Source organism: Syngnathoides biaculeatus, chromosome 9 (assembly GCF_019802595.1).
Source record: "Syngnathoides biaculeatus isolate LvHL_M chromosome 9, ASM1980259v1, whole genome shotgun sequence".
NCBI classification, from domain to species: domain Eukaryota; kingdom Metazoa; phylum Chordata; class Actinopteri; order Syngnathiformes; family Syngnathidae; genus Syngnathoides; species Syngnathoides biaculeatus.
Window position 1 is genome coordinate 30997870 of NC_084648.1, and position 15165 is coordinate 31013034.

Consider the following 15165-nt stretch of genomic DNA (forward strand, 5'->3'; position numbering starts at 1 on the left):
TAAAGAGGTAAAGAGTGTGATCGAGTGTTAGTCCTATAAATACATTTGGTGTTTTCCCGTAAAAACATCAGATTTGCTCATAGCCTTATCAATGTAAGGTGTCATATAATCTTTGTCATTAACATGTTCACATTTTAATTTTTGGGTCCGTTGGTATCCCATCACATTTGGGCAGCACCAAACGTTTATAATAATTATCAATTTTTCTGATTAGTTGACAAAAACTTTAATTTACGTCCCTTTATTCCAAAACAGGACATAACTTGATACAATGATTATTGACTAAAATTGATTGTGACTCAAGTGCAGTACTCAGTCTCCCAAGAAAATCTGATGTTTTCAAATGTTTGGATTAAATAGATAATCAGTCCGCTTTCATATAGGATTATGGAAATCTGAGAAAATTCACTGCTGACAGGCTGAAATTCTGAGGATTTCAAGATTTTTACATCAAACAGTGGCTCTGAAGAAATGAATAGATTATCAAAATAGTTAATTCTATACTCGATTGTTTCACCTCTACATGAAATTAAATTAAAAATATTTAAATGTTAGAAGGAAGCTGTCGGACTACAGCATAGTGCCATTCAAAGACAAACTGGACATCCTACTCATAGTTCTGTCAATGACTAGAGGTTTCATTCAAAGGTAAGCAAAACTAAGATCGGGTTGACACATTTTAAGTTCTTCATTATATTTTACATTCAAACTCATAATATATTCACAAATTGAAACCCTTATTGTTTTTCTAACCTTTTACAGAGGGTGTACTCCTCGCTGCTGGTGACTCCTCGAGGAGGCGGCCTGAACTGCCAGCCATCTTGGATCTCTGTCAGTGCACACAAATAACCAATCCTACTGAACCAAAATTTTTCATCACACCACGAAGTTGGGCTTCAATGAGTCTATACCTAATTAGACTGGGTTTTACCTGCCATCTGACTGACTTAACAGTCAAAATAATTTCCACAGGATGGAAATAAGCGTTATGGAGGTTACATTTTCAATTTGAATATGAAATACAAAAATTATCTTATCCCTACCCTCCACCTGGTCATCTGGGTATTCTGGTGTCATCTCGCTGTTCTTTACAGCCTGACAAAAAAAAGATGGGGTGATCGTGGGGTAGATAGAGACAATAATTATGTCATGGCTATGAATGCGGAATTACCAAACAAGCAGTCTAGGCCATTATAACTTTAGCCTGCAAGCATTTGGCAAATAAAACCTGCCAAAAAGACATCGAAAAATAAGGTCCATCTGCATAGTATGGTGTATGACGATTTGGGACTGACCTCTATTTCTGAAAACAGGATTTTTAATCTGGAAACATCTTTTGCAACAATTCCATTCTGTAAAAGGAGAAAATGAATGTTATGACAAAAATAATTTCCAATATTTAGTATTTAAAGGTCTACTGACACATACAGCATGATTTTTCGTATTTTTTTTGTGAAAAAAAGGCAACCGCAATGGACCCATCCGTTTTTCCATCACACTTCATAATGTTGTCGTATATGGATTTTTGTATCTCCCGCCATGAAAATCCTCTCGAGGAATTTGTTTTGGAGAAGCAGCAGGAAGTGACGTTTTTTCCCCGGACGGCCACACTGGCGGCTTCGTGTATTTATACCAGTTTTACTGTCGGGAAAGTAGCTGTTTTTTCCTGCGTGGTAGCCAAAATGCCATCTCGTTGTATTGCTGGTTATTGCTCGAACACCCGGGAGGATGGATTAATTCCTCACATGTTCCAAAACACCCGGTTCCTCGTGAAAAATGGATTGCTCAGGTGCAAAAGACGAGAGCTTTGTGGGTTCGGTTCCAAATGACAGGGAGGTGTGTATAGCGCTAGTAAAAAAAGAAAAATAGTTGTGGGCAATGTTCCCTCTAATTTTCCATCTGTCTGGGCATACAGACAAGATCCGTGAGCACACTGAGGACCACTGTGAGCAACATCAGAAGTGCTCTCTTTGGCCACACACCAGTATCAGATATCCTCATAGAAGGTTTCATGGTTTATTAAAACAATCAAATTGAATCAAATTACAACAGCAATTTCCATTACTTTACTTTTAATATCACTCATTTGGCCAACTTACAGTTTTATAGCTGACATAATTTTCCTCCCTGAATTTGATATATATGACTATGTCCTGTTATGCCTGTGCTCCCATCTACTATTAGGGTATGCCAGGGTGCATTTACACAGTCTCATTGATAGAATTCACAAATTAAAAGGGATAGGTTTTGCTTCGCCAGCTTTCTGTTATACTCACATACTTTGCCATGTGATTGTGGATTTGTTGAACTGACAGCATTCTTCTTCTTTTCCTTTTGGTTCGTCACGTTAGGGGTCGCCACAGCGTCATCTTAGATCAACGCATATTTGTTTGACTGTTTTACGCTAGGTGCCCTTCCTGATGCAACCCCTCTGCATTTAGCCAGGGAGAGAAGCTTACAGCACCTGGTATTCCCAGGCGGTCTCCCATCCAAGTACTAACTAGGGCCAAACCCGCTTATATTCCAAGATCTGACGAGATTGGGTGTTCTCAGGGTAGCATGGCCATAAGCGCTGAACTGACAGCATTGATGTATTCATTTTAATGATAATTAAAATATTGTCCGAGCAATTTAACTTGCTCAGGGTCAGATTTGTGTGTGTGTGAGACAACTAGTTCTTTCTCTCCCAGTCATTTGTGCTCTCTTGCAATAATGTGCCAATCCTTTTTTCCCCATCTTGAGTCTTTGTATGATTTGATGAGTCTTTGATGATTCTAATAGCATTCAAATTACTTTTCTGCTGAATGTGTTGCTTGAGCTAGTCCAGCTTCCATTGACAACTTTAGCATCACTGCAAGTAAGGCAGAGCACTTTTTCTCATTCGAAAAAAAAAAGCACCCAGTTTCACCCCTTGTTCTTCTATTTGCACATACTTTGACAGCCATTCCATCTTAAAAGAACCGCAGTTCTTTTTTACTTTCGTTTGGGGAGCCGACACACGATATTCACGACCTGTTCATTTTGCCATGATATGGGATAAGCATTACTGAACTCCACCGCATTGTTGTTATGGAGTGTGGACAAGCACAGCAAATTCGCAAGTACTGTCAATGCCGTGATTGGTTGCGTAGCGTATTTGCATAGTATCGTATAATTGGCCGGGCAGCTGTCACTCACCGAATTCCACAGCAAAATGATACAGGAAAAAACGTTAGATAAATTAATTTGCAGTGCGTTCACTGCGACGGATAGGTTTTCTTGTGCGCTGAGAGTGTGCAATTGCGCAGCTTAGAGGGAACACTGGTTGTGGGGGACTAATTTGTCTCACAGTTTATGTTCCGTAAGAATTTTGAAAAAATCCCCTTGGTCAAACCGTCAAAATATCACAAAGCACTTTTACTGCGTTTAAGACAAGTTAATCACATACAAAACAATAACAAAATAGAAGTACAAAGTTTATTAGCATGTAACACGAGCTGAACTAAACTCGAAAAACTTCTCCGAAAGCAGCAAGCAATTTGAAAGCAAGCTGGGCGGGGGGTGGGGAGACGTAATCTTCTCAGAAGTAACAAAAGATGTGAGTCATAATAAATTAATAAAGTACGGAAGTCAGGGTTGCTAAATGTGTTGTTGCTAGGGGGAGGCGTCGCCCGCGGCCGTCGTCGCCGTAGTCGTCTCCCACGGCCTCCGTTGTTAATCCCTACTGCAGAGGTGGATCGGGCGGGGAGGTGATTTGGCCACGTGCGGGAGGAGAAAGGCCACCGGTGTTTCGCCCAGCATGGGTCCTCCTGAGTATGCTACATACTGTTGGTGTGTCTGTTGTTCGTTAGAAGTGAGCCGCATATCATCTAGATATGATTCGAAATGATAGGGTAGTATTGGCTACTTCACTTCACTCGATTGTGAGATGTTCTCTTCTTCGAAAAGAGCTTCCAAGTCAGAAGGCCCATCGGAAAAATCCGAAAAGCTCTCTTGTTCATCTCCCATATGCAGGTGGCCACAGCATCTTCTCAATAGCAACTGTCCCAGTGTGACAGCAGTAAATGATGTAGCAGGCAATACGGCCACCACTTGGATGTCGAATGACATGCTCTCCGCTCATATTTTTTCGTATAGATATTCAAGTGAATAATATTATACGTAATTTTCATATTTTCTATTTTACAATGGATAGAGGCATGTCAGTAGACCTTTAAAGACATTGATTTGGAATTGGGGAGAGGAGCATTTTATTTTTATCGGAATTGTGTTTTAATACACACATCATTCAGTGACTGTGGGATTAGAGTGTACCTTTAACCCCCGCGTATCACGAAAATCTGTGAATCTGCAACCATAAGATGCACTTAATAGTCTGACACTTTCTCCAAAATGGACAGCCTACCTTATGTGCACAATTGTTGTATGACTTGTCCAATGAAGTAATTGAACACGTTGGTTATACTGTCAGCATGCATACCAGCATGTGTTTTAGTGCGTCTGTAAGATACCATATGATGGTGCTCACAAGGCATTGAGGAACAATTGCATTTCACATCTATAAGCAGAGGAAGTTTATGCATCCTTTCCTCCGCTCCCAGCATGCTCTCCAGCACCAAGGATGCATGTAAATAGAATTTAAAGTACATGTTTTGTCTGAATTATGTTGAGAGTCATTATTTGTTTTATTATTTGCTAGTTATACTATTCGCTATGCTTTGGTGTGAATTATTGTTTCGATGTGACACCTTGTGTAAAACATCATCAGTAATGACCTCACTAATCAGGCAGTGTGTGGGCCAATGTAAGCTTCTTCTGCTTACAAATAGATGTGAAATGAAATTATTCTTGACTGCCTCGTGAGCACCATCATATGGTATCTTACATAAATGTTTGCTGGCATGCATGTTTTTTTCCCCTGTAACCTTGCAGCCATTTGCTAATACTAATTTTAAGTCCCCCCAATGTACAGAGCATCCCGTATTGACAGAAAAAATTAATTCTAAATTATTGAGATTTTTCCAGATTAAAAAGGAAAAACTGAAACATAACACAACCCACACACAAGTATTCAGACCCTTTGCTGTGACACATACTTAACTCGGTGCTGTCCATTTATTCCGATCAACCTTGAGATGGTTCTACACATTCATTGGAGTCCAATTGTGTTAAAAATACTGAATGGACTGGATTCAGAAATAAGACATTAGAGCTCAGAGTGCATGTCAGAGCAAATGAGAATCATGAGGTCAAAGAAACTGCTTCCAGGCCTAGGGGTAAAGAAGACCCAAAAGATTGCTTTCTAGAACATTTTCCCATCTACTGACTTCATCTGTGGACCTCAGCCACAGTGACTTATGGATTTGTCTTCAACAAGGCACTTCTCCCCTGATTTGGCCATACATCCACCTCTAAGAAGGGTCTGGACATCCCAAATGTTTTCCATTTAAGAATTATGAAGGTCACTGGAAACTTAAGTAGAACAGAATTTTTTGGTAACTTTGCCCATACCCGTGCCATGCCACAATTCTGTGTGTGAGGACTTCAGGAAGTTCTTTTGGCCTCTGACATGTACTGTGAGGTCCAAGATCTGAAATGGACAGGTGTGGTTTTCCTAATGAAGTCCAATTAATATAATAAAACAGCTTAACATCACGAGTGAAGAAAATAAGTATTTGAACACCCTGCTATATTTCCAGTTCGCCCACTTAGAAATCACGGAGGGGTCTGGAACTTTCATCGTAGGTGCTTGTCCACTGTGAGAGAAATCACAAATGTATGATTTTTTAACGATTTGTGTGATACAGCTGCAAATAAGTATTTGAACACCTGTCTATCAGCTAGAATTCTGACCCTTAAAGACCTGTTAGTCCCCCTTTAAAAGTCCACCTTCACTCCATGTATTATCCTGAATCAGATGCACCTGTGTGAGGTCTTTAACTGCATAAAGACACCTGCCCACCCCATATAATCAGTAAGACTCAAACTTGTAACATGGCCAAGACCAAAGAGCTGTCCAAAAACACCAGAGACAAAATTGTACAACTCCACACGGCTGGAAAGGGCTACGGAGAAATTGCCAAGCAGCTAGGTAAAAAAAGGTCCACTGTTAGTCATTAGAAAATGGAATCAAGAGTGGCGTGAGATATCACCTCGTGGGGTCTCAATGATCCTTAGAAAGATGAGGAATCAGCCCAGGACTACATGATAGGACTTGGTCAATGACCTGAAAAGAGTTGGGACCACCCTTTCCAAGGTGACTGTTAGTACACTAAGACGTCATGGTTTGAAATCATGCATGGCAAGGAAGGTTCCCCTGCTTAAACCAGCACATGTCAAGACCAGTCTTACGTTTGCTAATTAGCATTTGGATGATACAGAGAAGTTATAGGAGAAAGTTTTGTGGTCAGATGACACCAAAATGGAACTTTTTGGTCATAATTCCACAAACTGTGTTTGGAGGAAGACAAATGATGAGTTCCATCCCAAGAGCACCATCCCTACTGTGAAACATGAGGGTGGTGGCATCATGCTTTGGGGGTGTTTTTCTGCACATGGGACAAGACGACTGCACTGCATTAAAGAGAGGATGACCGCGGCTATGTATTGTGAGATTTTGGGGAACAACCTCTTTTCCTCAGTCAGAGTATTGAAGATCGGTCATGGCTGGGTCTTTCAACATGACAATGAAGCACACAGCCAGGAAAACCAAGGAGTGGCTCCGTAAGAAGCATATCAAGGTTCTGGCGTAGCCTAGCCAGTCTCCAGACCTAAACCAAATAGAAAATCTTTGGAGGGAGCTGAAACTCCGTGTTTCTCAGCTCAGGAACCTGTCTGATCTAGAGGAGATCTATCTGTGTGGAGAAGTGGGCCAAAATCCCTCCTGCAGTGTGTGTGCAAACCTGGTGAACAACTACAGGAAACATTTGACCTCTGTAATTAAAAACAAAGGCTACTGTACCAAATATTAACATTGGTTTTCTCAGGTGTTCAAATATGTGTTTGCAAATGTATCACACAAATAAATCATTGAAAAAAAAAAAAAAATCATACATTGTGATTTCTGGATTTTTCTTTTTAGTTATGACTCACAGTGGACATGCACCTACGATGGAAATTTCAGACCCCTCCATGATTTCTAAGTGGGAGAACTTGCAATATAGTAGGGTGTTCAAACATTCTTTTCTTCACTGTAAATATGAGTATCACAGCAAATGGTCTGAAGACTTGTGGCAATTATTTTTTTTGTCAATATTGGGTGCTGTGTATTCATTAATGGGAATAAATGAACTGAAATTATTGCACAAATGGCTCGAATGTAACAAAGTAAATAATGTAAGGGTTATGAATCCGTTCCGTACCCACTATGTTTAAGTCAACATACCATTGGCTCTCCAAACAGGGTTTTAGAGAGGATGCTGGCCACCTCCTGGAGGCTTTCATCCAACTGCATGGAGCATAAACTGGCTTGTAGCAAACCCCCTCCCGTAGCCCTGTCTTCTGCCAGGACTAAATTAGAAAGAAAAGTAAGAACATCAGGCCTCCCTCATTGATAAATGCATAAAAAATAACTTCGAACTAGTTCAGTGTACACACACACAAACAAAAAATCAGTCGTTTTCATGCCATGTGTCTATTGTCTTCTGATTCTTCTATTTTAATGAATCAGACTGCTAACCATAGCCCCATTCTAATTGTTGGGTTCATGCCTGCGAAGAAAAATCTGCAAAAAATGTTATTTCCAAATTCAAATGACATCCATTTGATGCATCAGTTTTGAAGTTGTGAAGGATGGCCCCCAAAACTGTTAATCTTTATCCAATTTTCCAATGTTTAGTCTCATTGGAAAGATTGCTAAATAAAGAAACTGACAAGATATAAATAATTGTAATTATTTTTATTTAATTACAAAGTTAAACAATTTGGCACTCAAAACATGTATAGAACATACTAGGAGAATGAACAAAAACTGCAACAGAAAAATACAGTAAGGGGGTTTGGGGAGATCCCACAGGCTGCAGCAGAGATTTGTTTTGCTTTATTTTAGCAAATTATGCAATTTGGAAGACTGAAGAGCAAAATGAGGTAAAGCCATTTTTTTCAAGCAGAAAATTATACTTCAAGAACATTTTGATATACAAAAATAAATTAAATTTCTAATCTTTGTTTTTTTTTGCTTTGTTTTGGCTTCCCCTTGAGCCAGGCCCACCTAACACCTGCACATGATGGCTGCTTAAAGCTGTGCCACATGAAGAGCATCCTCTCTTTTATAGCCTTCTCATTGTGGAAAACAATTGACTAAAATCTGTTTCGCTTGTTTTTTTTCCACTATTAATCAACTTCAAAGGCTAATAATCCCAAATGCATCCTCCAGGAAAATATTTAGTGTCATATTTGTTGTTTTGAATGTCCATTTCTGAATTTGAAGTTAGTTCATTGTGTTGTGACAATCCCTAATATCGCGCCATCACTTAATGTGTCCTAGCAAAGTCATTTCGCAGGTTCAATTAACAATTAACCGTGGTTCACTGCCAAGCTTCAGCAATTTCGCCAGAAAGGTTGCATATGGAAGTGGGGGTAGGGTTCTGTATTATCGCACTAGAAACTAGCTGATAAAAGAAATTAACATTGCAAAGAGGAACAATGCAGCAAAGTTGGAAAAAGTTTCGCGCTAACGACTAAATTAGTCTGCCATACATTGCAATACCTGACCAACTGCTAGCGACGATCCCACCAAGTTGAGAACCACAGTAGGCTAGCCAATCACTCGAACAGCTTGTACTGCAGATTTGAAAGGGACATGTTTGCACCTCACACTCACCCAGCTGGACCACTGCCCACCGTCACACCTGTGATTTCCACAAACAGGATGCAAGACATCTTCAAATAACAAAAAATTAAAAAAAGCAGTGGGCCTATACGTTGTGACCCCATCTTGCGTCAAAGTCCAGCTCCAGTGTTCACAGAGCTTTAGAACTGTGCGAAGTACCATCCTGCTTCAAACGCTTCACCATCATACCAGTCCCAAAGAAACCTGCAAGCTCAGGGCCGAATGACTCAGGCCTGTTGCCTTGAAAACTGCAGTTATGAGGTCTTTTGAACACCTTGTGCTGACCACCTCAAGAGCCCTGCTGGGCCCGTGCAGTTTCCCTACCGAACAAAGAGGTCTACGAATGATGCAGTAAGTATAGGACTGCACTTCATCCTAAAACACCTCGACAGTGTGGGGACCTACGGGAGGATACTGTTCTTGAACTTCAGGTCTGCATTCTTCAACTCAGAGTCTCGTGTGCCATCGGTCAGTGAATTTACAGCTTCCTGACAGGCAGCACACACCTGGTGAGGCGGGTGACACCAGCTCATCTACACTCATCATGAGCACTGGGGCACCCCAAGAGTGTGCCCTCTCCCTGCTGCTCTTCTCTCTCTGTCTACACAAACAACTCCGCTTCAATACATCCAGCTGAAATTTGCTATGCTTAATATGCTTGCATTGATTCTCGTTTTCTTTGTTTGCTTATGGTTGTTTATGGACTAACGCTTGATTTATTTATCACGTTTCCTGTTTGTTACATTTTGAACTGCCCTAAGGAAATAAAAAAGTGTATTTGTGGAGATGTGGCAAGAACGGGTTCAAGATGGCGAGAGACACATCCCACGTTCTTCTCTCAAGCAAATGTTCCTCTTGTCAAGGAGGAGTGTCTCACCAGTGAAACGGAAGTGATGTAACAGTGGCGCACCAGAAACGACGCCAAAACTATGCATCACAGGCATTCGGTCAAACACAATAAGACATCACACGTTTTCTTCGTTTGTGACTTTCTGTACTGTAATAAATTTTATATTGTTTTTGTTTAACTAGACCCTGTGTTGTTGTAATTTATGTCAAGTATATAAAGTATAAATGCTGTACTGTTGATTAAACATTCTGGTCCCCACATCCCAGCTCCAGCAGAAGTCTGAGTGATGAATGGTAACTCTACAGTAATATAACAGTGTTTGATCATTTATATTCATATTACAAATTTATAAAACTGAAAATAGTATATTTATAGTTTTATAATTAAAGATTTAACTGAATATCTCTTTTTGTCTCAAATATGCAAAGTACAAATACTGTTTGCATATTTTAAATGTTCTGGTACTCACATAAAAATACATCCCCCGCTACTTCGCGGGTTTTTTCTTTTCACTTTTTGCAGGCGGTTCTGGTCCAAATTAACCGTGAAAAATTTAGGGATTACTGTATATTTTTTTAGCAATTGAATACAAGTGTATACAGTAAATGAATAGGTCAGTTAAATAGTCATTGCTCCAACTTGTGATTGGTTTGGTGATCGGTTATCATTTTATTAAAACTCAATCGGTCCCAAAAATCCTGCTCATGTAAAGCCCACAGTATATATTAATATTTTTTTTTCCAGGTAAAGCCAACTACATCAGTGAAGTCCATCTCCTGTACACCATTTTTGGTAAGCTTAGGTATAAGTGACGTGCCCCAGTCTGCGAACAATGGAGTTGGTCCTGATAACCTTCCTTAGGCTGAAGAAGATCTGGAAGATTGTGATGAACAATCTGACTATGACACGGACATTTGTGATTTTGAGGACTTGTCCGATCTAGACTATGAGCCATCATTAGCATAATCTGAGCCTCCAGACACCAATATGCCCCAAGGAGAACCTCCAAAAGAAACCAGTCTGGATCAACAGACAAAATTCATTGCTTTTGAAAATTGCCTAAAACAGCTTTTTTTGCAGGTGTCTCAAGTGTAGGGATAGTATTCTTTCAGAAGTATTATTGTGGTTAAAGAAGTGTTGAATGTAGGCCAATAAAATATAAATGTCATTATGTTGCCTGTGTACTTGTTTTGCACCAAACCAGCAAAGTAGTCATGTATGTGCTGCAAAACCAATATTGTTTGGACACGATTTGGATGTATGTGAAAGTTGGTTCATTCTGGAAAAAAATTAAATAAAAAAAAAAAAAAAAAAAAAAAAAAAAAAAAAATCAGCCACGAGTGTACAGGGGAAGTTATGCACAGTTTATTTATACATTTATCACTAATCCAAGCAAAAACAAACAGATCAAACAGGGTATTCATGTTTACACATTGTCAATATATGGCTTCGTGATATCCTTCATAAACACCATCTTCTTGAGGGAACCTTTTTTGAATGCTCTGACCCACACAAAATGGGTTTGGGATCCTATTCTTTGGTCCAAGCTTTCCATGTATCCAATAGGTAAATTGACGATATGCTGCCAGTCTGTAAGACCTGTCAATAGATTTAAATAAACATTTTTAGCTACCGACAGCAATCTCAAAAACATGCATGCCATGTGTATATTTAATTACCAAATGAGTTTGCAATTTGAACCCCCCCTTGATCTATCCATTCATCCACTTTCTGAGCTTCTTGTTCTCACGAGGATCCCAGAGCTCTAGATAAATCGAAATTCTTCAATAAATTGCGTATAAATGAATTTGAAATAGAGCTTGGTACTATAATTACATTTGAAGCCGTCAAGTTTCTATGAATATTTGTACATATTCCTTTTGGTATTAATGTTTGCACAATACAAAATAAGGATATATACGTAGCAGTGGCTCAAGTGTAAAAGAAAAAAAAAGCTGTACATCGTTGGCCTCAGTTATGAGGACTCTGTTTCATTCCAGGACCTCCCTGTGTGGAGTTTGCATATCCTCCCCGTGTTTGCGTGTGTGTACCCTGCCTCCTGTACGTTGACAGGGTCCAGCACTCCCACAACCTTCGTCCAGATAAGGAAAATGAATGGATATATACATGTAATCACTTTAGGAAAGTCTCAATTTTTGTTTATTTTTTCATTTAGTATTCCAGGTATAAATAAACCATCAGATAGACCGATGCTATACTCAGAAAATAAGCTTGTGTTTTTGATCAACTTTGAAATTGCCCATAGGATTCATATAGCATTCACGTAGCATTGGCATAGCATTGACACAGCATTAGAATGGATCCAAGACCGTTAAAAATGTGTACTCACCGAATTTCCACTGGATGTACAAGTGGTCCTGTCTTCAAACTGTCATTGAACGTAAGTAAATTGATATGTAATACATCTTCGTTCAAACAACTTTGTATCTATCCGAGGAAGTTATGCTGGCATGTTGATTGTGATCCAAGTTAATTTCGATATGCTCCATTTTTTGTTTGCCCTTTTCAAACTCACAACACTGGCATTCCGCCACATTTGGCGTTATTAGAACACGAACACCAGTCTTTCAAAATGAGCGTATCTGGAACGTCTCCGAGGTCCATGTTTTGGTTTGTTGTGCTCCTCCGTCAGCGTCACGCCCACTCGTCACATCAAGTGTGTGTATTCTGGCTCAAACGCACAGGCTTGAACACTGTACATTACGTACATTTTTGTTTGTTTAAAATTATTTTTCACAAAAATGGGCCACAAAATGCCTGATAGTGGAGAATCTCTTTTCTTGAAACGTATCCACGAACAATGGGGTTTCACAACAGCAAGCACTGCAGGCGTGGAAAACGCTAAGTGCCTGTCAGTTTTTCAGCCAGGTTCATTGGAATGTCTGAGCGAGAGAGGAATTTCGATAATTTTCCAATTTAAAGTAAACTTTTATTGGTGAAATCTGTGGATAACTCTGGCATTAAAAGAAATACTGAACCCTCATCAACTAACTTTTAATGTGTGCTCCGATTCAGATTACTTTCGACAAAGTGTTCCTTCAATGTCTATAGAGATTGTGCACCTAGATCAGAATGATATCTTTGAAGAACAGTCTCATGTATTGTGATAACCGACAGGACAACAGGTCTCGGGCAATTTGAAAAACCCGCTCCGGTTCAACGACTCCTGCATTGCCGAGCAGCTTTAATTTGACCGGCAATATTGCGCCGTAAAAACGGTGACGTCACGTGTGCGATCTCTATTCTAGGTTTTGTGGATGTTAATATCTGTATTTTAGTTCAGTCTGTCTTCTGTTATAAAGCCAAAGAATTTTCAACCTTTGTTGTCAAAGAGCTATTACTCTTATAAGAACACAATCATAACTAAACATTTTTTCTCATATAAATGCTTGCTGTACAGTGAAATGTAGCATATAGGAGATTCTATTTTATTTCATCCTGTATGTGCATACAATGCATTTGTGAATACTGTATGAGAAGTGCACTTTTCACAGTTGTTTGAGACTATGTCAGTGTCGGTTCTGGTTGAACAAAAATCTTTGAAAATGACACAAATGCGTCATGACGAGAGCTAAGCGAAGGGCCATATCTACTTCTGTAAACACGGCACAAGATACGACTTAGTGTATTTTCGTGACTATAAGGCGGACTTAGTCTTAAATTTTCTCCATAATGGACGGGACACCTTATAATGCGGAGTGGCTTATGTGTGCAATGTGGGCTAAAACGTATCGCTGACTTGGAGCAATTCCTGCCGACACGCTGCTTATATAGAGGAAAAGCGGACATGTGAGAGGACACCACACAGACATTACAGGGGGCATGGGAGAGGACGCTTAAGGCACGCCCCACAGAAGGTATAGAATGCCAGTATGTTTTGGGCCAACTAAGAGACATGCTTTCGAAGCACAGTTTAAACTGCAAGGCCTTAGTTAAGTGGAGAAACATAGGAATTGAGCAGCCATGAGAGAATTCCAGATCAACGACTCCATGGTCCTAAAGTGGAGGAAGCAGGAAAACGAGCACTGCCAAGTCAAGAAGGCAAACCTGAGTTTCCGTGGAAACAAGGCGAGGTGGCCTGAGTTGGAAGAGCAACTCAAGCAATGGATTAATGGTCAAAGAAAAAACAACCGCCATGAAAAAACAAGCACAGCAAATGAACTCTGAGGTTACTATTATTCCGGGAGGCCTAAAGAAGCAACTTCAACCACTGGATATCGGCGTAAACAGGATTTACAAAGTGAAGTTGCGAGCTGTGTGGGAGTGATGGATGACAAATGGCGAACAGATCTTTATTAAGATTAAGAGTTACGCTAAAATTTGTGAATGGATTGTGGGTGCTTGGGCTAACGTGTCTGCTTCCACTGTTGTTCGGCACACGATTTTAGATACAGAAGATGAAGACTTTAATGGATTTGTGAATGAGGATTGATGCAAAAAATAACGGGTACGTACATTGTTAAATACATCAATAAAGTACAACCAAAATCAGTTTATATTGTTAAATATTTCAGCATTCAGGTTTGTTCCCGCTGCCTTTTTAAATAGTGTACATGAATGCTACTGTATATTTTAAGATAGTGTCGCAATAAAGCTACTGTATATACCTTGCAGCGCTAAACATCTAAATAGCGTTTAAAGTGCATGTATTGTGTACTCTCGTTCATCATTTTAGTTGTTTAGTGCTCTGCTGGTTGTGCTGTTCTGTTTGTTGTGGTGTAATAATTTTGGTTTGCTGTGACACAGTGTGTGTTGACTGGTAACTTGCTTCCAACGATCGTAGTGGGGGGAAAAAAAAAAGTACAAATTTGTTCTTCTGCTTAAAAAAAATAAAGGTACAATTGTGCCTCGCTGTCTCGTGGGGGCCACCAAGCCTGCGCCTAATAAGACAGGGCGCCGTGTGTATGTGTTAAATATTGAAATCGGACCCGCAACAGACTGCGCCTTTTAATACGATGTGCCGATGGTCGCTAAAATACAGTAATAAAAAAATTCTGAATGAAGCATTATGATGTCCAGTTTGTCATTTTATTAAAGCAGATGTTTTTAAAGTCATTCACATTACAAAAAAAAAAAAAAAAAAAAAGACTTCTACTGGAGATGGAATTCCTCTGTGACATCACAAAAATTGGATTAAATGACGGCACCATATTACACATGCACACAAACAGGCGCTGTGATGACGGAAGAAATCGATTTAATGAAAAAAGACTAAATGGGCATCACAATCCTAAATTTTGTGCAACCAGAGGCAACATTTTCTTTAGTTTGGAATCATCTTTTTACCATTTTCTGCTCCTGTCTACCATTTGCTTTTGTCATGAGTCGAGGTTCTTCTCATCTTTGATTCATCATTGTAGAATTCATCATTGATGACATGGTTCATTTCCGGTGCCTCCTGCATTCCATCATCTTGGGCATCTTCCTCCCAGATGATGTCATCCTCAGCGCCATCCATGGCGTTTGTGAGGCAAAATGTTTTCAA

At 39.7% G+C, this 15165-nt stretch overlaps 1 protein-coding gene and 1 pseudogene across 2 annotated transcripts in view; both read right to left on the reverse strand.

Annotated features, from left to right (window-relative positions):
- The window catches only part of helz (helicase with zinc finger), a 130324-nt gene that overhangs the window by 92645 nt on the left and 22514 nt on the right, over positions 1-15165 (reverse strand). The window contains exons 4-7 of one of the 2 annotated variants that reach the window (XM_061828683.1): positions 7364-7488; positions 1296-1352; positions 1044-1095; positions 754-829 (exon numbers count right to left, since the gene is read on the reverse strand). In XM_061828683.1, the coding sequence (XP_061684667.1) occupies positions 754-829; positions 1044-1095; positions 1296-1352; positions 7364-7488 (310 nt within the window). Of the gene's footprint in view, positions 1-753; positions 830-1043; positions 1096-1171; positions 1229-1295; positions 1354-7363; positions 7489-15165 lie in introns of those variants that run through there. The other variant, XM_061828684.1, reaches the window with a different exon arrangement.
- Positions 2453-2571, reverse strand: LOC133506786 (5S ribosomal RNA; annotated as a pseudogene).